Source organism: Lolium perenne, chromosome 6 (assembly GCF_019359855.2).
Source record: "Lolium perenne isolate Kyuss_39 chromosome 6, Kyuss_2.0, whole genome shotgun sequence".
Lineage (NCBI taxonomy): Eukaryota > Viridiplantae > Streptophyta > Magnoliopsida > Poales > Poaceae > Lolium > Lolium perenne.
The window spans coordinates 10,701,614-10,724,035 of NC_067249.2; the positions used below are offsets into that span (position 1 = coordinate 10,701,614).

The 22,422-nt window shown below is 46.1% G+C and overlaps 3 protein-coding genes across 4 annotated transcripts; 1 reads left to right on the forward strand and 2 right to left on the reverse strand.

The window, feature by feature from the left end:
* The first annotated feature begins 669 nt into the window (after positions 1-669).
* Positions 670-8,724, forward strand: LOC127308909 (DExH-box ATP-dependent RNA helicase DExH12). The gene is made up of 4 exons (XM_051339824.1): positions 670-1,411; positions 1,525-3,774; positions 4,866-5,255; positions 5,367-8,724. Exons 1-4 carry the CDS (start codon positions 698-700, stop codon positions 8,544-8,546), a joined length of 6,534 nt encoding a protein of 2,177 aa, XP_051195784.1. The 5' UTR covers positions 670-697; the 3' UTR covers positions 8,547-8,724.
* A 7,480-nt stretch (positions 8,725-16,204) lies between these two features.
* LOC127310879 (uncharacterized) lies at positions 16,205-17,031 on the reverse strand. The gene is made up of 2 exons (XM_051341510.2): positions 16,838-17,031; positions 16,205-16,698 (listed from the first exon to the last, which is right to left on the reverse strand). Exons 1-2 carry the CDS (start codon positions 16,905-16,907, stop codon positions 16,427-16,429), a joined length of 342 nt encoding a protein of 113 aa, XP_051197470.1. The 5' UTR covers positions 16,908-17,031; the 3' UTR covers positions 16,205-16,426.
* Positions 17,032-18,033: 1,002 nt separating this feature from the next.
* Positions 18,034-21,914, reverse strand: LOC127308908 (uncharacterized). 2 transcript variants are annotated; one of them, XM_051339823.2, is made up of 6 exons: positions 20,657-21,914; positions 20,173-20,338; positions 19,962-20,081; positions 19,197-19,327; positions 19,021-19,064; positions 18,034-18,329 (listed from the first exon to the last, which is right to left on the reverse strand). In XM_051339823.2, exons 1-2 carry the CDS (start codon positions 21,816-21,818, stop codon positions 20,307-20,309), a joined length of 1,194 nt encoding a protein of 397 aa, XP_051195783.1. In that variant the 5' UTR covers positions 21,819-21,914; the 3' UTR covers positions 18,034-18,329; positions 19,021-19,064; positions 19,197-19,327; positions 19,962-20,081; positions 20,173-20,306. The 2 variants fall into 2 exon arrangements, with proteins under 2 accessions (XP_051195783.1, XP_051195782.1); XM_051339822.2 differs by lacking the exon at positions 19,021-19,064.
* Positions 21,915-22,422: the final 508 nt, after the last annotated feature.

Genomic DNA, 22,422 nt, shown 5'->3' on the forward strand with positions numbered 1-22,422 from the left:
CAATTTTTATGGTCAAAATTTATCTCGAAATACGTGTGCGCCTTATTCTTTGAAACGGTTAGTCAAAGTATTTTTTTGGAAATACGTAATACCCCTATAAATCGGTATGTAGCGAGTAACATGACCATTATTTTCAATGTAGACGGACATTATTTAAGAACACATGATTTTTTGCACTAGAAAAACAATCTTTATTGTTATATATGAACATTATTTCATGTTTTTTTGATGAAACAAATTGGTACTGATTAAACTGATTATATATAATTGCTTAGCTAAATATTTCTAGATGAACTAAAAAAAAGTATAGTACATAGTGGGCTGGCTGGCTCATTTTCTCACCACTGTCGGTTACATGTACCGACTCACACATGGGCCGAGCTTAGCATGGTCGGTTCATCGTCTCCTTTTATTCCCGAGTCCAATCCAATCTCGCGCCGCCGGCTTTCCCCCCAAATCCACCCCCCATCTCCGACGCCGCCGACGACTCGCCGCTCGGCGACCCAAGGAGCGCCGCCACCACCCGACGCCGCGCCACCAGCCGCGGCACCGACCCGCTGAACCGCAGGTACCAACTAGCGAGCCCTCCCTCCCCCCTAGCTTCTAAACCCTAGCCGCTGCTGCTGCTGCGTCTGCTTCGATTCGATCCCGACCAACTCCTGGCCCGATTCGGCGCTCGCTTGCTTGCTGCAGGGCGATGGCGAACCTGGGAGGCGGCGCGGAGGCGCACGCGCGGTTCAAGCAGTACGAGTACCGCGCCAACTCGAGCCTGGTGCTCACCACCGACTCGCGCCCGCGCGACACGCACGAGCCCACGGGCGAGCCGGAGACGCTCTGGGGCCGGATCGACAAGCGCAGCTTCGGGGACCGCGCCGTGCAGGCCAAGCCGCCCGAGCTCCAGGAGCGGCTCACCAAGTCGCGCAAGAAGAAGGACCGCGACCCCTCCGCCTCCTCCGCCCCGGACGCCGACGACCTGCCGCGCAAGCGCAGGCGCCGCTCCCGCGAGGAGAGCGTGCTCTCCCTGGCGGACGACGTCGTGTACAGGCCCCAGACCAAGGAGACGCGCGCCGCCTACGAGGCCATGCTCAGCGTCATCCAGCAGCAGTTCGGCGGCCAGCCCATGGACGTGCTCGGCGGGGCCGCCGACGAGGTGCTCACCATCCTCAAGAACGACAAGGTCAAGAACCCCGACAAGAAGAAGGAGATCGACAAGCTCCTCAACCCCATCCCCACCCACATGTTCGAGCAGTTCGTCTCCATCGGGAAGCTCATCACCGATTTCCACGATGCCAGCGACCCCGCCTCCGCGTCCTCTGGTGGTGACGGTCTTGAAGCGACCATGGACGATGATATTGGCGTGGCCGTCGAGTTCGAGGAGGACGACGACGACGAGGAAAGTGATTTCGATCAGGTATGCACACCTACTCCAACCTTGCTCTGCTCTCTTTGTTCCTTTGGCTATCCCTGACTCGAAGTCTAAAGGAACGTGTCGAATGTATAACCTCCAGTGTTTGTCTTTATCAGGTGCAAGACGAGCTGGACGAGGACGACGATGACGCGGCTGAGCTGAACCGTCCCGGAGGCATGCAGATGGGCGGTGAGCTGGACGACGATGACATGCAGAACTCCAACGAGGGGCTCAACGTGAACGTGCAAGACATCGATGCTTACTGGCTTCAGCGAAAGATAACGCAGGCATATGCTGATATCGACCCCCAGCAGAGCCAGAAGCTCGCCGAGGAGATCTTGAAGATTATCGCGGAGGGTGATGACAGAGATGTCGAGAACCGCCTTGTCATGGAGCTGGACTATGAGAAGTTCGATCTCATTAAACTGGTGCTACGCAACCGGTTCAAGATAGTCTGGTGTACCCGCCTGGCAAGAGCTGAAGATCAGGAAGAGCGGAAGAAGATAGAGGAAGAGATGATGGGTAACCCAAGCTTAGTTCCGATATTGGAGCAGCTACATGCGACCAGAGCCTCTGCAAAGGAGAGGCAGAAGAATCTGGAGAAGAGTATCAGGGATGAGGCAAAGAGGCTTCTAAACAATGATGGTGCTGGTGCTGATGGTCCGAGGGAGCGTCGGGCTGTTGACCGGGATACGGAGAGTGGCTGGTTGAAGGGCCAGAGACAGTTGCTTGATCTTGACAACCTCTCTTTCCACCAAGGTGGTCTCCTGATGGCCAACAAGAAATGTGAACTTCCTGATGGATCGTTTAGAACCCCTCATAAGGGGTACGAGGAAGTGCATGTGCCAGCATTGAAACCTAGGCCATATGGAACTAACGAGAAGATTGTGAAGATATCTGATATCCCAGCGTGGGCTCAACCGGCTTTTGCTGGAATGCAACAACTGAACAGGGTTCAGAGCAAGGTTTATGATACCGCCCTCTTCAAACCAGATAACATCCTTCTCTGCGCTCCAACTGGTGCTGGTAAAACAAATGTGGCTGTGCTTACAATCCTTCACCAAATTGGTCTGCATATGAAGGATGGTGAGTTCGACAATACCAAGTACAAAATCGTCTATGTGGCCCCAATGAAAGCTTTAGTTGCTGAGGTTGTTGGAAATTTGTCCAAGCGGCTGCAAGATTTCGGTCTCACTGTTAGGGAGCTCAGTGGAGACCAGAACCTGACGAAACAACAGATTGATGAAACACAGGTCATTGTTACAACACCTGAGAAATGGGATATTGTCACGAGGAAATCAGGTGACCGAACGTATACTCAGATGGTAAAGCTTCTGATCATTGATGAGATCCATCTACTTCACGATAACAGAGGGCCAGTCCTGGAGAGTATTGTTTCTAGAACAGTTCGGCAGATTGAGACAACCAAGGAACATATACGCTTAGTTGGTCTCTCTGCAACCCTCCCGAACTATGAAGATGTTGCTGTATTCTTGCGTGTACGCTCTGAAGGTCTCTTCCATTTTGATAACAGTTACAGACCTTGTCCTCTTGCGCAGCAGTACATTGGGATCACTGTAAGGAAGCCACTGCAGAGGTTTCAGTTGATGAATGAGATTTGTTATGAGAAAGTAATGGCTGCTGCTGGTAAGCATCAAGTGCTTATATTTGTGCACTCTAGGAAGGAGACAGCAAAAACTGCTCGTGCCATCAGAGATACTGCCTTAGCTAATGACACATTGACTCGCTTTCTGAAGGACGAGAGTGCAAGCCAGGAGATTCTTGGCAGTCAGGCAGAGCTTGTCAAAAGCAGTGATCTTAAGGACCTTATGCCATATGGGTTTGCTATTCATCATGCTGGGATGGGAAGGGTGGACCGTGAAATGGTTGAAGAGCTCTTTGCTGATAAGCATATACAGGTCCTTGTTTCGACAGCCACCCTTGCATGGGGTGTCAACTTGCCTGCTCACACTGTTATTATAAAGGGTACTCAGATTTATAATCCGGAAAAAGGTGCTTGGACAGAATTAAGTCCTCTGGATGTCATGCAGATGCTTGGTCGTGCAGGTAGACCTCAGTATGACACACACGGAGAGGGAATAATCTTGACTGGCCACAGTGAATTGCAATACTACCTCTCCCTTATGAACCAACAGCTGCCTATTGAGAGTCAGTTCATATCCAAATTGGCAGATCAATTAAATGCAGAGATCGTTTTGGGAACTATTCAGAATGCTAGGGAAGCATGCTCGTGGCTTGGCTACACTTACCTCTACATACGGATGCTTCGGAATCCAACACTGTATGGTTTACCAGCAGATATCATGGAGACAGACAAAACACTAGATGAAAGGAGAGCTGACTTGGTAAGTACATGCTATACCCATGCCTGTTTGTTTTTGAAGAAATGTAATCCTATCATCCTGGTGATTTACTTTCTAGCATTACTTCAGCTGTTGCTTGTACTTAACTATAATAACTAAGTTCTCTTAGGCTCATTTGTTTGCTGAACAAAATATTTCCTAGGTTTCATCTAATCCATTCCCACAACTTCATAGATTGGGGGAGGGTTCTGAATCTTTAGTGTTCTACAGTTTCATGGGCATATAATCTTTCGTAAATAAATAATTATTAAAGTTTATGGGTGTCTGTTGGTAGTTCATCATGAAATGTGAAAATAGAATAAGTGGCATGCTACTATGAGCAATGCCATTACAACGTACTAAAACGCTTTTAAGTTAATTTCATTGGAGGGTGGACCTGCTATCATTATAATAATAAAATCGTTTTTTGAATGAACAGTTGAGGATTACCTTGAGAACTGGCAAAGTTGTTCTCTGCTCATATGGTTATGTATTTTTTGTTAGTCTTGTTGCAGCATAATGTTGTTGCCAGATGTGTGCAGTTGCACAATTTGTAGAATGCTCACATAAAACAAACATCCTCTTTTATCAATGTTCAATAACAGTATTAACCATATCAATGTAGCACTTGTGTTGGAAATTTATGTTGTGGAATTTCTAACAGTGTGTTATGGGTAGGCATCTAGATAGATAAACAAATGTAACATGGATAACCCGTTGACAGCAGGCATCTGCTTGCTATTGGTTTTGAAATTTGGATTACAAAAACTAAAGGTGGATGAGGTATCATCCTTCTACCAGTTAATGGGATGTGGAGTGTTTTATGGCAATAGGAAAAGAAAGGAACTCGCTGCTATTTACGTCTTGTTTGATGAGTTCCATATATTGATTTGTTTTGATAACTTGATGAGTTCCATATATTGATTTATTTTGATAACTTGATGAGCATCTTGATACTGGTTTAAAATATTAGAGAAGTATCAGAGCAATATAGTTTTCAATTTTCTTATGCTATGTTAATATGGTTCTTTAGATGCTCTCTTGATGTCCTTGCCTGTTCTGGTGCTGATTCTTGTTCTTGTGTGCTGCTGCAGGTACACTCTGCTGCAAATTTGTTGGATAAGAATAATTTGGTGAAGTATGACAGGAAAACAGGATACTTTCAGGTTACTGACCTTGGAAGGATTGCCAGTTATTACTATATTAGTCATGGGACTATTTCGACATATAATGAGTATCTCAAGCCCACAATGGGTGATATTGAGCTCTGTCGCCTGTTCTCCCTGAGTGAAGAGTTCAAGTATGTTAGTGTCAGGCAAGATGAGAAAATGGAGCTGGCAAAACTTTTGGATCGTGTGCCAATTCCTGTAAAAGAGAGTCTGGAGGAGCCCAGTGCAAAGATTAATGTTCTGCTGCAAGCATATATATCTAGGCTGAAATTGGAGGGCCTCTCTCTTGGTTCTGATATGGTCTACATCAGACAGGTAACATATTCTCTATTTAAAGCTTAATACAATGTTTGAGCGGCTTGTTTATTTGCCTAGTATTCCTATATATTTTTAATCCTTATATGTTCCTTGTTCTCTATGTCGCAGAGTGCTGGACGCCTCTTACGAGCACTATTTGAGATAGTTTTGAAGAGAGGATGGGCTCAATTAGCGGAGAAGGCTCTCAATCTTTGCAAGATGATTGATAAGCAGATGTGGAGTGTCCAAACACCCTTGCGCCAGTTTCCTGGTATTCCAAAGGAAATCCTGATGAAACTGGAGAAAAAAGAGTTGGCTTGGGAGAGGTACTATGACCTATCATCACAGGAAATCGGTGAGCTAATTCGTTTCCCAAAGATGGGGAAGCAGCTGCACAGGTGCATCCACCAGTTACCAAAGTTGAACCTGTCTGCCCATGTTCAACCTATTACTCGCACAGTTTTGGGTTTTGAATTGACAATAACACCTGATTTCCAGTGGGATGATAAGGTACATGGATATGTTGAGGCCTTTTGGGTTATAGTTGAGGACAATGATGGCGAGTACATTCTTCACCATGAGTACTTCATGCTTAAGAAGCAGTATGTGGATGAAGATCACACACTTCACTTTACAGTGCCAATATATGAGCCATTGCCTCCTCAGTATTTTATACGTGTTGTGTCTGACAAGTGGCTTGGTTCACAGACAATTCTTCCTGTCTGTTTTAGGCACTTGATTCTTCCAGAAAAATATGCTCCTCCAACTGAATTGCTTGATCTGCAACCGCTACCTGTTACTGCATTGAGGAATGCACGATATGAAGGTCTTTATAGTGCTTTTAAACATTTCAACCCCATCCAGACTCAAGTGTTCACTGTCCTGTATAACAGTGATGACAGTGTGTTGGTTGCTGCGCCAACAGGCAGTGGCAAGACAATATGCGCAGAATTTGCTATACTAAGGAACCATCAGAAGGCAGTATCTGGGGAAACTAACATGCGGGTTGTGTATATAGCTCCTATTGAGGCTCTTGCGAAAGAAAGATTCAGGGACTGGTCAAAGAAATTTGGAGAATTTGCCCGTGTAGTGGAGCTAACTGGTGAAACTGCAGCTGATTTGAAGCTTCTTGACAAAGGGGAGATCATTATTAGTACTCCTGAAAAGTGGGATGCACTTTCTCGACGCTGGAAGCAGCGAAAGCACATCCAACAAGTCAGCTTATTTATTGTTGACGAGCTTCATTTAATTGGATCTGAAAAGGGACATGTCCTGGAAGTCGTTGTTTCTCGGATGAGGCGTATTTCAAGCCATATTGGCAGTAACATCCGGATTGTGGCGCTTTCAGCATCACTTGGAAATGCTAAAGATCTTGGAGAATGGATCGGTGCCACCTCTCATGGTCTTTTCAACTTCCCTCCAGCAGTGCGGCCAGTTCCATTGGAAATACATATTCAGGGTGTGGATATAGCAAATTTTGAGGCAAGAATGCAAGCAATGGCAAAGCCTACATACACTGCTATCACACAACATGCAAAGAGTGGTAAGCCTGCCCTGGTGTTTGTACCGACACGTAAGCATGCAAGGTTGACTGCATTGGACCTGTGTGCATACTCAAGTGCTGAGGCTGGTGGAACGCCATTCCTTCTTGGGTCGACAGATGAGATGGATACTTTTATTGGAGGTGTCAATGAAGAAACACTTCAAAATACACTGAGATGCGGTGTGGGCTACTTGCATGAGGGCCTTAGTGACCTTGACCAGGAACTTGTAACCCAGCTTTTCCTTGGTGGGAGGATCCAAGTGTGTGTTGCAAGTAGCACAATGTGCTGGGGGAGATCGTTGCCTGCTCATCTAGTTGTTGTGATGGGAACCCAATATTATGATGGCAGGGAGAGTGCTCATACTGATTATCCAATCACTGATCTGCTACAGATGATGGGTCACGCTAGCAGGCCTCTTCAGGATAGCTCCGGGAAGTGTGTTATATTGTGCCATGCACCTCGGAAGGAATACTACAAGAAGTTCCTCTTTGAGGCCTTCCCTGTGGAGAGTCATCTTCACCATTTCTTGCATGACCATATGAATGCTGAGGTTGTTGTCGGCGTTGTAGAAAACAAGCAAGATGCCGTGGACTATCTTACCTGGACTTTCATGTACCGGCGGCTGAACAAGAACCCTAACTACTACAATCTGCAGGGTGTAAGTCACAGGCATCTGTCAGATCATCTTTCTGAGCTAATTGAGACAGTGTTGAATGACCTAGAATCAAGCAAGTGTGTATCTGTAGAGGAGGATATGTACCTGAAGCCGCTCAACCTTGGTCTCATTGCTGCATACTACTACATTAGCTACACGACTATTGAACGGTTCAGTTCGATGCTCACTCAGAAGACGAAGATGAAAGGCCTCCTGGAAATTCTAGCTTCTGCATCAGAGTATGCAGAGCTTCCAACTCGCCCAGGTGAAGAAGAATATATTGAGAGGCTAGTCCGTCACCAGAGATTTTCTATTGACAAGCCCAAGTATGGTGATCCACACGTGAAGGCCAACGCTCTACTGCAATCCCACTTTGCAAGGCACACGGTGGTAGGGAACCTGGCAGCTGACCAGCGGGAGATCCTCCTTTCTGCCCACAGATTGCTCCAGGCAATGGTTGACGTTATCTCCAGCAGTGGATGGCTCACTCTTGCTCTGAATGCAATGGAGTTGAGTCAGATGGTGACCCAAGGCATGTGGGATCGTGACTCTGTGCTGCTCCAGCTTCCACACTTCACCAAGGACCTAGCCCGGAGATGCCTGGAAAACAAAGAGAAGCCCATCGAGAGCATCTTTGATCTGGCTGAGATGAGTGCTGACGAGATGCGGGATCTGCTGCAGCTATCGAACTCTCAGCTGCAGGACATCGGCGAATTCTTCAAACGGTTCCCCAACGTCGACATGGCTTATGAGGTCCGCGAGGGCGACGACATCAGGGCTGGCGACAACGTAACCTTGCAGGTCACTCTGGAGCGTGACATGGCGAACCTGCCATCTTCTGAGGTTGGCCCGGTCCACGCCCCCAGGTTCCCGAAGCCCAAGGAGGAAGGCTGGTGGCTGGTGGTCGGTGACGCCTCTGGCTCCACCAAGCAGCTGCTGGCGATTAAGAGGGTCGCCCTCCAGAAGAGGGCACGTGTGAAGCTTGAGTTCACCGCCGCCGCGGAGCCAGGGAGGAAGGACTACATGATCTACCTGATGTCCGACTCCTACCTGGGCTGTGACCAGGAGTACGAGTTCACCGTCGACGTGAAGGATGCTGGAGCAGATTGATTCTGAAGACAGGGAACTTTTCTTTGTAGCGTTTTGATCTTGATGCAGAAACTATTTACTATTGCCTGTGTGTAATAACTGAAGTTCAGCTTAATTCAGTGTAACTGAGGTGCACGTGTGCATGACAGACTATGAGCTCCTTGTCCTTGTGTTTTTGTATGCATCTGTTTACGACTTTTGCCTGAGTTTCCAGTTGACTCGGTTACAGAAAGCTCAATGTAAAAAAGTGTCTTAAATTTAAATAGCCTAGAAAAGGTTAATAAATTTTGTAATAAATACGAAGTGTTCCGTGATACCTCTTGCTAAAAGAAATGCTAGGTCTCAGGTAGCATGTGAAATTATCTCTTCACAAGTGCCAAAAAAGATGAGCCCTTTGGTTTGCTTATGGAATTAGCACCTTATTATTTTGCATGTGTGCTATAAAAACCTAAGGAAAAGTCTTTCGTACATTTGGGATGTGGACTTATAACTATTTTATTTTGATTCTGTCATGTGGGCAGATCAGGGCCACAGTGGCAGTCAGCCCTCTAGCTAGGGGAAACTCTCATTTGCAACTAGTTGCGCCCGCACCCCATTTTTTGTTGTGACACTTCCAAGTTTCCAAAAAATGCAAACTAAAATTCTAGACATACATTGTGTTGTGTCTTGTGCATCTGTGAAGTTTCATCCAAAAATATGTCAAAATGCGACCTGTGTAAAAAAGAGAAGACGTACGTAAATAGTGTCACGTACTATTTACAGATCATTTGTTCTTTTTGTGTAGGCCACATTTTGACATATTTTTGGATGAAATTTCACAAATGAACAAGGTACAATAGAATGTATGTCTAGAATTTTAGTTTGCAATTTTTGGTAACTTGGAAATGTCAGAACAAAAATGGGGTGCGGGCGCAACTAGTTGCGGAATATCCCCTCTCGCTAGCTAGCTGACGTTAGGAAATATATGCATGAGTTTAAATCAAGGAATATTTATTGAAATAGGAATATTAAGATATGGTTTGTTTGGAAAGTAGAGATATGCGTCTTGGATGTCGAAGTTGAGTCTTCCCTATAAAAAGGACCCCCTTACACAGGATATTATGAGGCACGAAATATATCAATCTAGTTGATCTACCCTAGCCTACTCGCCGCCCTTCGGAGCACTCGATGCCCCGCCCCGTCGTCGCCTCCCTTCATCTTCCGCTTCTCTGCCGCCACCTCCACTCCCTTTGGAGCCCAGCGAAAAGATCTCGGCGTTCCGCCACGTCTTTGAGGAGCCGCTTCCACTCCTATGCGAAGAAGCGGCCGCCCGCCTCCTCTATCAGCGCCCATTGGATGGAGACATCGAGGAAGCGGTGCCACTACTCCTTGTTCGCTTCCTCGCGGGCACGAACGTCGTCCTCGGTCGTCTTCAAGGGCTCGTAGGACGCGAGGATGGCCCTCAGCTCCGCCTACTGCTCCTCCGAGTCAGGCCCATCGTCGCTCCAACCGTCGAGGTTGTCATCGCTGTCCAGCGGACACCGCCTCCCGGCGCTGCTGCTCTGCGTCGAACGCCGCACGGGCTGCCTCCTCCTCCGCCGCTCACGGGCCACGCCAGCCCTGAACTGCGTGTTCAGCTCCACGAGCTCGGGTCCTCCTCGATGACATCGTCATCATCGAAGAAGAACTCATCAAACTCTGGGAAATCGGCCGAGGGAGGTGGATGCGAAGGTGGAGGTGCCTTGTCTCCGCCGGTGCGGCTCAACATTGCGTAGGTGGTGCCTAGGCGACGAGGCATGTTTTCGTGGAGGCGGATGAAAGGATTGCTGGAGGCTGTAGTGGCGATAGCGAGCACATGCAGCCTTTTATAGCCGGTGGCGGCATGGGAAGAGGAGGGGAGAAAGCGTGGGAAGCCGTGGAGAAGGCACGAGAAGATGCGCATGAAGACTGATGGCTGCGACGCGTGGAGGAGGCGCAACATCGACGGGACATCTGGCCTGCTCCGCCTTGGAAACCACCGTCATCATTAAGCCAAAGTTGCAACGCTTTGATTCAAGCTGCTAACGAGGCTGGCTAATCACTCGCGACGCATCTCCGCGTTGCGTTTCGGCGCCTCCGCAATGTTCATGTGTAGCATGGATGGAATCGGGGCTCCGGACAACATATTAGACTGCACCGGACTGAAAAGAGCTTTGTGACGCGATTGAAGGCAGTCAAACATCCAGCGTGCCTCAAACCCCCCTGACTAAAAATGCTCTAAGTACCTCATTATCCAAACCATGTGGGTGGTTCTCGAACTTGGCTTACTTACCTGGTTCAGTTACAACCTTGATCGAAACTTGTGCGTCTAATGCAGCAGTTTTCGGTTCGGTCGTACGGATGAGAGGGCTCTTCAATCCCATCATCTGTCTCCGAAGATTTGACAATATTATTTCTTTTTAAGTTGTCTCTCCCAGTTATTTCTTTTTAGTAAAAAGATTCTACGAAAATACGCCATTCTTAACATCAAACACTTTGCCGTCGGCACGGTCGTAGAGGGCATACTCAATAGTGTGTTTGGGATAACCAACAAAATATCACTTATCTGGTTTGGTTCGAGTTTAATTGGATGTAAACCAAAAATTCAATTCGGCACATGTGAGCATATGCTTCTGCCTTCGAAAAACATTTTGAAATGTCAAAAAAATTTGAACAAAAATTTCCGTGCTAACGTTTTGACATTCTATGTACGTACATCAAGTTTTGCAAAAAACCAACATTTTTGATGACTTGTGTGAAAAAGACAAAAAAAGTCACGTAAAAAGTACACTGCCATTTTTTTGCACCAAATTTTGTCTTTTTTACAAGCGACAAACGTGTAGAACTTCGAGATGTACCTATTAAATTTTATGTCCAAAATTTTCAACATTTTAAAAATGTATTTGAAATAAAATTTAAATACCGGGAGCATATGCTCCCGGGTGCCAAAACACCAGTGCCGATGTTAAACACATATCGCAACCACAAATTTTAGAAACAAGTTAGGTTTCTTGCCGTGGCATATCTTACAGATGAACCTGGGTGATCACATATCTTCTTAACTCATAAGTAAAAGTTTATGGCTCCGTTTGTTTGAGCTTCTACTTGTGCTTTTAGGATCCAAAAGTGGAAGCCCAAACAAACAGTCAACAATTGAGAAGCGCGGTACAGAAGCGCGTTACGAAATTACACTACGCACGACCCCAGCCGGAATGCTTCCCGAGATTCTGGCCGCTTCCCGAGTTGCTACTGTCGAAACTGTCCTCAGCACTTCGGATTATTTACGAAAAACCTGCCACCGAATACAAGAAAAGCCGCCCGTGCAAATAAATCTCTACCGAGCGACGCCCCCGAACACAATTCCCCTCCCCATCATCGATATGACAGGTTAGGGTTGCAACTTGCAACCGGCCGCCGCCAGAGCTGTTCCCCGCCGCCGCCGCCACCGCCACGCAAGCCCTCCTCCGTCGCTCCGTTCCCGTTCCCCTCATGCTCCTCTCGTCCTAGAATCGACCGGGCGCAGTGGGCAGAACTCGGCCCCGTCGGCCGCCAGAGACGGAGCATTCAAGCCGCCGCCGGAGACGGAGCAGTTCAAGCCGCCGCCTGTCCCTTCCAAAGGAATCGGGTCGGTACGAACGGGATCGCACCATCTTCATTCTCTCAGGCCGGTCGTCGCCGTCGAACTTGAGCGCGTCGTCGGGGGATCTCGGCCCCGTCGGCAGCCGGACACAGGCGCCGCCGCCTCGCCGTCCCTCGTCCGCCCCTGTTCCCGTGTGCTCCGGCCCCGCTGGAAGAGAGGAGCTCCTTCTCCTCGTCCCTGTCGAGCAGCGCACCTCCTCGTCCCGATTCAGCCTGCCCGCAGGTCGATCTTGTCTCCGTCGGCCGCCGGATCTCGAGCTGCCGGCGCCTCACCGTTTCTCGTCCGACGATTCAGCGACATGCTGCTCGGCCCGCTAGGTGCTCTTCATCGTCAGCCACCTCCGTCTCCCTACTACACCAACCCCCTCGCCCTCTCTCTATAAATATCGTCAGAGAGCTGATGTACCTAAAGCTCTAGGAAGAAAGTTGTGGAAGTTTCCAACTGAAAAATGTTGTATTATACTGTATTTTGTCCCGTTAAGCAGGCGTCTTTTCTTGTAAGATTAAACTGCATCTGATTGGTTGTAAATAAATGCTAAACTGCAACTGCTCTTCAGAAATAAAGTTATTTCTTCCAATCAGGTCTTGTGTATTTTCTAGTGTATTGTGGTTGTCAAGTAAATGTATAGTTCCCCTTGATGGGCATGAAAATATATTGCTATAGCAGCTGTAAATATATTACATTTCTTACGAGTGCTGCTGCGACAAGTACGACTTATAAACCAAAAGCCAAAGTAAATTCTAACCAAACATTCAAACAATTATTTCAATACAAAGCATGTTTTAAAACTATTTTAGCAAAAACAGGTAAATTAAAATTATTCAACCCTTAAACATGGTAATTTATATAATTAAACAATTAGAAAGAGTTAATTCGTTTCAAACAACATTTATACAACAACTTCAGCACTTAGGGACATTCCAGACATTTTACTACTAAAACCTATAGCAGCAGCCATGAAAAGTGTTCCAACCAAACATCAAATCTCTACTTTCAACAGCTGCTTCTCGCAACTGCTTTTTCACAGCTCAACAGCTACAGCTGCTTTTCAAAAGCTGCAGCCCAAACAAACAGACCCTATGACTTCTGCTTCATTAAGTTGATATATCCTTATCTTCTAAACTCATAAGTAAAAGTAAGAAAGTAGATATGTACCACATGTGGGTATACTCATTGGACCGCACACCTCAGAATGTATGATGCGAAATAGGTCACTCGCCCTTTCAACATAACAAGTGAACAGAGTCTTAGTAATCTTTCCATTAGGCAAGCACATGATCCTAAAATAGTGTTCTTACATAACTATGGAACATAATAACAATTTATTAAGGTCTAAGAAATCTTTATGTGAAACCTAAGCTCATATATCAGATTGCCAAGGCAGCGATCCCGATGTCGTTCGTAACGCGCATCTGCACTTCATTCCTTTCCATCAGTCCCACCTTCTCTAGTCCTTTCATCGAGTTACACACATGAGCAATAGATCTGGTATCAAATACCCAAGACTTAGAGTGAGGACTAGTAAGGAAAATGCCAATAACATTTGTAACAACTCTACCTTTGCCGGAAGCTCTAGACTTCCTTTTGTCTTCATGATACTTCTTGCAGTTTATCTTCCAATGGCCCTTGGCCTTACGGTAGAAGCACATGGCATCAGGAGGGGCAGCACCACTAGAATAGCACGGCTTTGTCGGCACCTCTTTTCTCACCTCTCTTGGTTTTGTCATTCCTCTAGAACCTCATGGTTTTGTTCATCAGTTTCCGCAACCAACATAAAATTAAAAAAGCTAAAAACTTGGTAGATCCTATTCAACCCCACCCCACTTTCTAGTCCCTTCCTTACCCTTTCACTTGTTCATATGATAAACACATAAAGATGATACTAATAACAAATGACAATACGTCTCATAGTATGTCACGCATAATGGGGTATGTTCAGTACTCTTGTTGTGCTAACAACGTACTCTCATTGTTGATGGCAACCTTGTTACATTAACTTTGCCCATGATCAGGAGAACTCAATCATCATACAACACATGAGCTATTCTAGAGGCGGGACTAGGAGCATCTGTTTGCTTATTCCTCTACATGTGCATATGAGTTTTCCTTTGAATCTCGTTATTTAAGACATATATCCTTCAGGTTTTGATGATGGAGGCCGAAGGTGGTACGAGCTGACTTTCTTGTATTGAGCATAACATAATAATGCCAAAATGCAAGACACGGTTTATACACATATACTTGTTGGCCCAAGATCGCAAAACATGATGATACCATAACAGAATTATTTGGTAGTGCTCCAAGTATATAGCATTCTATGCCCCGTAGGTATTAATACCTATAATTTGGCAAGCATATCAAAACAAATTAAGGTATTAATCACCTACTATATCCAGCTCACGCATTTGGTTAATACCAATTAACCTTTCTCATCAAGGTCAATCAAGATAAGGCTATCCTCTGTTATCCAGCTCAAGGACAATAATGAATCATTAATTCTTGCAAAACTATTACAACTCTATCTGCAATTTGCGCTTAGACCGCCTTCTGTCAATCCTGTATAAATACATGTGAACAAGAAACCTCACAACCTTGCTTCTCTATATCTCAAAGCAACAACACCCTCATGGCTTGCAAGATCGCCACCGCTGCCGCATCCATCTTGATACTCTCACTCCTGGTGTCTTGCAGTAAGTATGGAACAACATGTTCCTAATAGTCATACATAGTTTCCTTAAGATATATGCATTCTCTGCATATATTTGTGGCTACCTGTGTAACAGAACATATTTTTGGTTATGTATGTAGGTGCTTAAGAACTCATATGCAAGGAGCACAGAGCCCATATATCAAATTGTGATTCCCTTAACCTTTGCGTCCAGCAGTGCAAAGTTGAATGTTACAAGGACGGATATTTTTCAACGGTGCTTCCATCAGCTTGTTGTTGTACGAGTGTGACAGAACCGCCCGCAGCAAGAATTATGGATCCAATGTATAATGAGGTTCCAGGTGCTAACTAAATACTAACAAATATGTGGCGAATTCCAATGTGACAGGGTGGCTCAACTTTCTGTCCTTCAAATAAATATGTTTGTGAAAGAAAAAATATTGTTTTTAGAACTAATCTAGTATGCATAGCTCTTATTGGCTCATTAGTTAAGTTATTATTCCTTTCCGGTCTCGTGATGTTAGAACTTTCTGCTTTCCATTGAGCAATTTGTGCAAAGGTGGTAGTTACATTGAGGCTTAATCTACCATGTTCTAGTACCTACGGTGCGCTTACTCTATCATGCCTATTAAGTTGCTGACGAGCTTACAGTTAACCAAATGACCGGAAGATAGAAACACGTATCTGCATGCACATCAATTGTGTGACCGGAAATTATGCTTAACATTATGGCATCCGAAGTTAATCCAGCAAAGTTTTGCCGTGTAAAATACCAGTGCACCAGTATCGAATTAGTTCAAGCTATTTGTTTCTTGCTCTGGAATCTTGTGCATGGACGTGAGTGATGAACAACATGTCGGCAAGGAAACTTTTCTGCCTCACACCCACCCAAAAGCAGTCTAAATTGTCATTGTGGACCGATGTCCAAATATATATATACGGTTCCAAAAATATGGAAGATGATGCGGTTATCTTTCCTGTTTCAAGAACATAATTTTGAGTACACACATGATCCAGTTCTGTTGTATTCTGTTCGAGTCTGTCTTGTTCAGTGTTGAGACAGAACGTAATGCTTGGTTTTAAGGTTAAAAAGGTGGAATTGAGGCGCAGCATGCTTACCCAACAGAATCCACCCGTTCATAGTTTCATGGCAAGGCATGCATTCCTTGTTTGTTCTTGGAAATAACAGAAACGATTCCATGTACATGTTAAAAAATTGTAACCTTTTTTATGTATAGTGTAAAATCTCCTTTTGTTTTCAGATCCTTTTTGTGTTTTTATTGTAAAATTCCTTGGTATTTGTAACGTTTGTGCGCAGGAACGACCATGATTTAACCTAGAAAACACGCTGAATTAGTTAAGCCTCTTGTGATGTCCTACGGATATTGTCGGTGAATTTGTCATTGAATGGAATGAGGGGAAAAAACGATTTCACAAAGAATCGTAAGAGATGCATAGTAATAATGGAGCTGACATATTCAGAGCTGGGACATTTTTTTGACATATGTTCGTGAGATCTTCTTGTCTTCTTCGATAGCTCAGAACCGTAGGCAGAGATGCACTGCTATGAAGCACCGAGGGGGAGCAGGCTGAGGCTCACGCATGAAGAAGGTGGTCCAGTGGCGGCGGGGCGAGCATCTTCTGCTGCTGCTGGTACTGGTAGCGGCGGCGGAGGGCGGCGTGGCCGGGGTCGGAGTCGTCCGAGCAGCAGTAGCAGCCCATGCCGTGGAGGAGGCTGCAGCGGCCGTGGACGAAGCCCCAGTACTTGCAGCAGCGCATGCACTTGCCGGTCTTGGTGCACTTCTCGATGCACAGCGACCAGTAGGTGTCGCACACCAGCTTTGCCCCAACCTCTTCCACCATCTCAGCTGCATACCCAAAAAGAATCACGTAAGATTCAGAAATGTTTTAAACCAAATTGGCGCATATGTACATAGCAAAGTTTACCCGCAAAAACATAGCAAAGTTCATGCACCTAGGAATTGATGAATCAATGATTTGACTTACAGGAGATGATGAGAAGGATGGCCAGGAACAATGACAATGGGGCAAGCTTCTTCTTCTTGCCCATCTCCATTGCTAACTTCTTAATTATATGAGTGATTTGATTAGTGGTTTTGGATGTGTAGGTTGAGTGGTATTTATACACCTTGGAGTAGTAGGAGGCGGAAAGCGTACGCGTAGGACAAATGTAGATTGTTGAGCCCGTCCCAACAGACGGTTCAGAATTCTTCAGGTCTGGAACGCCAAAGATAGGATACTGAGCAAGCTTCAGGGTTAAGTGTATCCTTCTTTGCTGTCCAAGGTGTATGTATGTGCAAAACGGGCAATGTCAGTTACACAAGCCTGAACAAACACATGCTTGTAGACACTATCTGCACCATGCATGTTTCTATTTTAGATAGCGTTATGCACGATAGAATTGCTCAGATTTAGAATGCTTAAGGGACACTGAACATTTTGGGTCATGCTTAAGGGTTAAGTGTATCATTCTTTGCTGTTTAAAGATATGCAGCTATCCAAACTCTGCGCAAAAACTGACAGCCACACTCACAAGTAGGAAGATTAAGAATCCATACATACATCACATGTGGTAGGATTGCATTACATACTCGGTTAAATAAATGCACAGACCTGTCAGGAGTTTGCACCACATTTTCTGACTGAAGGTTGAGTTTATCTAGTCTAATAAAAGGAGCAATTGACAAATTGACAACCTAACAGATAATCCAACAGCACCCCATCGGTATGAGTTGAACGACACAGAATATGGATCTTTTTATGCGAGCCGGAACAAGTAAAAGATACCGTAGAAGAAAACAAACACGTAACAAAGATAAGACACTGTCTACACCACCTTCCTATTTGGATTCTGTCATGCACAACAGAATTATTCAGATTTGGAATGCCAAGGATAGTACAGTAAGCATGTGCAAAAAGAGTCAGGCTTAAGGGTTAAGTTATCCTTCTTTGCTGACCAAAGGTATGCAGCTATCTAAACTCTCTGCTATTACAAGAGTTAATCCATAGAATACATGTGGTAGGATTGCATTGCATGACCTGTCAAGAGTTTGCATCTCATTTCTGCTTCAAAGCTGTGTAGCAGATAATGATAGCCTGTCTAGGAAAATAAGTCTACTTACACTTCGGTCACTCAAACACATCCTGAGATTATACTCCAAGATGCAGCAGCCAGTAGGAAATAGCACAAACACATCCTCTCATTTTTACAGAGAATACATAACACAGCTACTGCAGATTCAAGATTTCAGTGAGATCAGTCGTAAAATATCACAAATTCACAATAAAGGGACAAAGTGACAAGGGTCTCTCTCTAAGGGCTAATCCGACAGCTTGCCCTTGTTATGAGTCAACCATTTCATTACAAGAAGAACCATGCTAATAAGAAATATTCAGCTTCACGGAATAGGAAGGTTCGAGGGGTTGTATGGTGATATAGGAGTAGAGCCTGCTGCTTTGGTTGCTCAATGGCTGGTACCTGTGCAGCAACCAATCTTCATTAGTCACCAGTGAACGAGCCATATCTAAAAAAAAACTTAACGATTCCAGCAAAATTAGTAAAATAGCATTTCAATGATAGAAAAGAGAATGAAACGCAAAACTCGGTGTTTAAACAAGCAATTAAGGTTGAAAGTTCAATCCAACCCTAACGTGTCTGACATGTGAAATGATCCTGAATAACGCCACAGTTTTCAATAGCATTTCTCTGGTTTTTCTGGGATCAGTAGATTCCATAGTATGATGAAGCATAACAATTAGCAGTTTCAGTCTGAACCTACAGAAGTCTAGAAAATTGAAGTAGAGCAAGTAACAGAGATATCCTCACAAACTCATTTTCTTCATAAGAAAATCTTCATCCGAACAAACAAAAATAATTCTAAGCACGAAGGTAGTACGAATTATATGACAACTACAGGACTCATGACTGAATCTTTAAATTTGCGTCATTATCAGGATGAACTTCTATCTGAATTTTTGAACATCACGAAACTTATGACTAATCATTTTGTAGTGCATCCTCTTACTCCTGTTGGCAGTTGCCTGTTAAGGAGGAAGAGGATGGATGAATAACATGCAAATTATTATAAGCAGCACAACCCTGAGAAAAACCTAAGCTTTGACAAATCATCTGAAAGCAACTTAGCCATATGATGTGTTTTATTACTTACACTGTTACACCTAATAAAGCATCAAGTATTTGATTCAAGTAAACCTGCAGCATGTCATGATATCTCAATATTTTACTAGTGATCGGAAATCTTATTGTACAATAAAAAATTGTAAGCAGAACCAATGGTGTCCCCTTATGAGCATCGTATGTTTAGCTTCAAGGTTTAAGATTTACCATGAAGGTGTGTTTGACTATCCTTTAACTTAAGTCGTAGGAGCACATTAAACTCCGGTCACCATCATCTGCTGCTCCGTCAGGGTCATGAACATGGTTCGTAGGAGCAGGAAGTTGGCACATTGACGAGCCTAGTAAATCATAAAGAATGTATGTGAACCTTTGCAGCAGTTATATGATAGAATGAATTAGTCAAAATAGTGTGCTATCTTTAAGGACAGATACATTTAAACAACACAGCTATTAATTTTGTCGATCAAGCAAATAGGAAAAGGATAGCTAAGGCTATAGCAAGTAAATCAAGTAGAAAAAAACTTGTAATTTAATCTTTGAACATCACGGGATTTATGACTGAATCTTTGAAGTGCATCCTCTTAGTCCCTTTGGCAAATTGCCTATTAAAGAGGCAGAGAATTTTTTTTTCCCAAAAGGGGGAGAGAGGAAGAGAATGAGCTACACATGAATAACAAGCAAAAGCATTATCAGCCGCAAAAGCTAAGGTTTGACACATTATCTGATTCTTTATAACTGATAGCAACTTAGCCATAGGAGGTGCATCATAAATTACTCCTAATAAAGCATCAAAGGCCTGGTTAAAGTAAACCTGAACCATGTTATGATATCCGTAAGTTATTGTTGCGATAAGAAATCTACTGATATAATAACATAAAATAATGTAAGCAGAAGCACTGCTGCCCCCTTTCGAGCATTATATTTATATCTATAAGATAGAAGATTTATCATGAAGGTGTGCCTTGGACTAACCTTTATCTTAGTTTGCAGGAGTGCCCCAGCAGCAGCTCAAACTTTGGCGATCATCATCCTACGCCGCAGCATCTCCCCAGATGTAGTTCTCAGCAGGAGGAAGTTGGATCAATGGCGGGCCTTGTAAATTATATAGAATATATGTGATCCTTCACAAGAATGATATCGTAGAATATATATGAAAAATTAAATGCAGAACCAATGGTGTCACCTTATGAGCATCATATGTTTAGCTTCAAGTCGTAAGATGTACCGCGAAGGTGCATTTGACCACCATTTAACTTAGGTCGCAGGAGCGCATCAAACTATGGTCCCCATCATCTGCTGCTCCATCAGCGTCTTGAACTAGTTCGCAGGAGTTTGGAGCGTTGACGGGCCTGGTAAATTATATAGAATGTGTGTGAACCTTTGCAGCAATGAGATACAATAAATCAGTCAAAATAGTTTGCTATCTTTAAGGAAGGACAGATACAGTTAAACTACAACAATTTAAACAACATGGCTATTAATTTTGTCAATCAAGCAAAGAGGAAAAGGATAGCTAAAGGCTGATGTAGTACATAAACCAAGCTAACCCAGCAACCATGCATGAAAAAGAAAAGGCAGATCCACTCCAAACCTGTAATGGTAAAGATAGGCACTTTTTTCGCGAAAACGCAAAAACATTGCGTTTCGATTCATTGATAAGCACTTACCGGGAGTATAGAAATTGGTGAACGGGTGATACGAATTCCCCAAAAAGTTCCCACACAGTTCCGTGGACTGCATCGCGTCCAGTTGTACACGGAAGAAATAGTTCCGGCAGTCGGTGTCGTTCACCGATATGAAAACCGCATCGGCATCCTCGGCGTACCCCCTTATAGCCGCCCTCCCCGCCTCGATCTCAGATGGCAGACCAAGGACCTTGTCCATGCCAACGGTGGCATGGAGAAGCCATGTAGAATCAGCCCTACGGCGCCACATCTGGAAACTCGGGTAGGACAGTACAGCCAGTCCGACACTACCATCTTCTGCCCTGATGATCCGGATGCGGTTACCGTGAACGCCTTCGAAAGGGGGCCTCTTGACCACGGCTAGTACCCGAGTATCCAAATCGAACTCGAGCATGCCGTCGTCAGACTCGTTCAGCCACCAGTAAAGGGAGTTGCCGACAAGGGTGCCGGGGAGACGGCTAACCATGCCGGCGCACGGCTCCGCCGCCTCGACGAGGTCTCCCCAGAGGCCGGTCTCCGAGGAGTAGACGCGGGCGACGGCCGGGCGCTGCCTCCACCTGGTGCTCACCAGGACCACCTTGAAGGGGCTGGAGAGGCAGTCGCCGTGCACGTGGCCTGCGCCGGCGGAGCAGAGGACGGCGCCGTTGGCGGTGGACATGTAGTCGACGAAGTCCGGCGGGACGGCGACGCGGCGGCGGGCGCCGGAGACGGGGTCGAAGACGAGGAGCAGGCGCCACCAGGAGCTGGCGATCAGGATGCGGCCGTGGCGGCACGCGAGGAGGCTCCAGCAGTCCAACGGGTCCGGGTAGGAGCCGTCGCCGCCGGGGTACAGCGAGAAGCGCTCGGAAGGGATGCGGTCTGGCGGGGCGAGCGCCGGGGTGAAGAGCAGCTCGCCGGACGGGTTGTGGAAGAGGCCCAGGATTGGGGGCGTGCGGTGGTGGGCGGGGACGCGGCGGCGGAAGGCGGCGGACGCGGCGAGGCGGGCCCAGCGGCTGGAGACGAGGGAGGCGCGCGGGAGCGAGGAGGGCAGCGCGGGGAGGCGCAGGAGGATCTCGCCGAGGAGGTCGTCGTCCTCCAGCGGCGGCACCGTCGGCGAAGCGTGGAGTGCTGCCGTCTCGTCGCCGGACTCGCCGCCGTCGGCCATGTGGGAAATGGGGGATCTTTTTTGTCTCTGTGTGTGACACGGAACCGGGCGAAAGAGACAAACGGCTCTCTGAAATTGTGTTCAGGTTGAGATCAGAACGTTCAGTTGTATCAGTAAAATACGGTTCAGATTAGACCATCTCGAACGCGGCATCCATCCCGCGCCGGGCGCGTCCGGATGCCCGCGGTGTTTGGGACTACCCAAACTCGATCAAATGTGAGCTAGTTTTACGTGGCCGTGGATGGCACGCGGTATCCTCGCGCGTCTACATTCTCGTCTCCCAGGCCCACCTATCGGCGGACGCGTCCTATTAAATGTGATATAGGAGGAGGACTGTCCCTATCCAGTCCTCACTCCCCACTCCACTCCGCACGCTCGCTCGAGCTTCTGCGCCGCCATGGCCCCGAAGCGCGAGTTTGAGCCTAGCGCGAACGACCACGAGGCCGTCGGCGTTGATGCGCGATCGGATCTACGTCACCGCTGTGGTGGCGCAGATCTTCTGGGAGGCCGACGCCCCAATGTCGTGGGGCGACGTGCACCTCCCCACGGCTGGCACTGAGCCTAGAACGGGTTCCGGTGCCGCCAATCCCTGCCACCGGCCACG

What these genes read in the sequence shown, in the direction of transcription:
- LOC127310879 (XM_051341510.2), bottom strand. Translation starts at nt 16,907, where the DNA reads ATGGAGATGGGCAAGAAGAAGAAGCTTGCCCCATTGTCATTGTTCCTG. An exon ending in CATCCTTCTCATCATCTCCT is followed by an intron (nt 16,699 to 16,837) that starts GTAAGTCAAATC and finishes TTGGGTATGCAG; the next exon opens with CTGAGATGGTGGAAGAGGTT.
- LOC127308908 (XM_051339822.2), bottom strand. Translation starts at nt 21,818, where the DNA reads ATGGCCGACGGCGGCGAGTCCGGCGACGAGACGGCAGCACTCCACGCT. An exon ending in CACCAATTTCTATACTCCCG is followed by an intron (nt 20,339 to 20,656) that starts GTAAGTGCTTAT and finishes ATAATTTACCAG; the next exon opens with GCCCGTCAACGCTCCAAACT.
- LOC127308909 (XM_051339824.1), top strand. Translation starts at nt 698, where the DNA reads ATGGCGAACCTGGGAGGCGGCGCGGAGGCGCACGCGCGGTTCAAGCAG. An exon ending in ATGAAAGGAGAGCTGACTTG is followed by an intron (nt 3,775 to 4,865) that starts GTAAGTACATGC and finishes GTGCTGCTGCAG; the next exon opens with GTACACTCTGCTGCAAATTT. An exon ending in ATATGGTCTACATCAGACAG is followed by an intron (nt 5,256 to 5,366) that starts GTAACATATTCT and finishes TCTATGTCGCAG; the next exon opens with AGTGCTGGACGCCTCTTACG.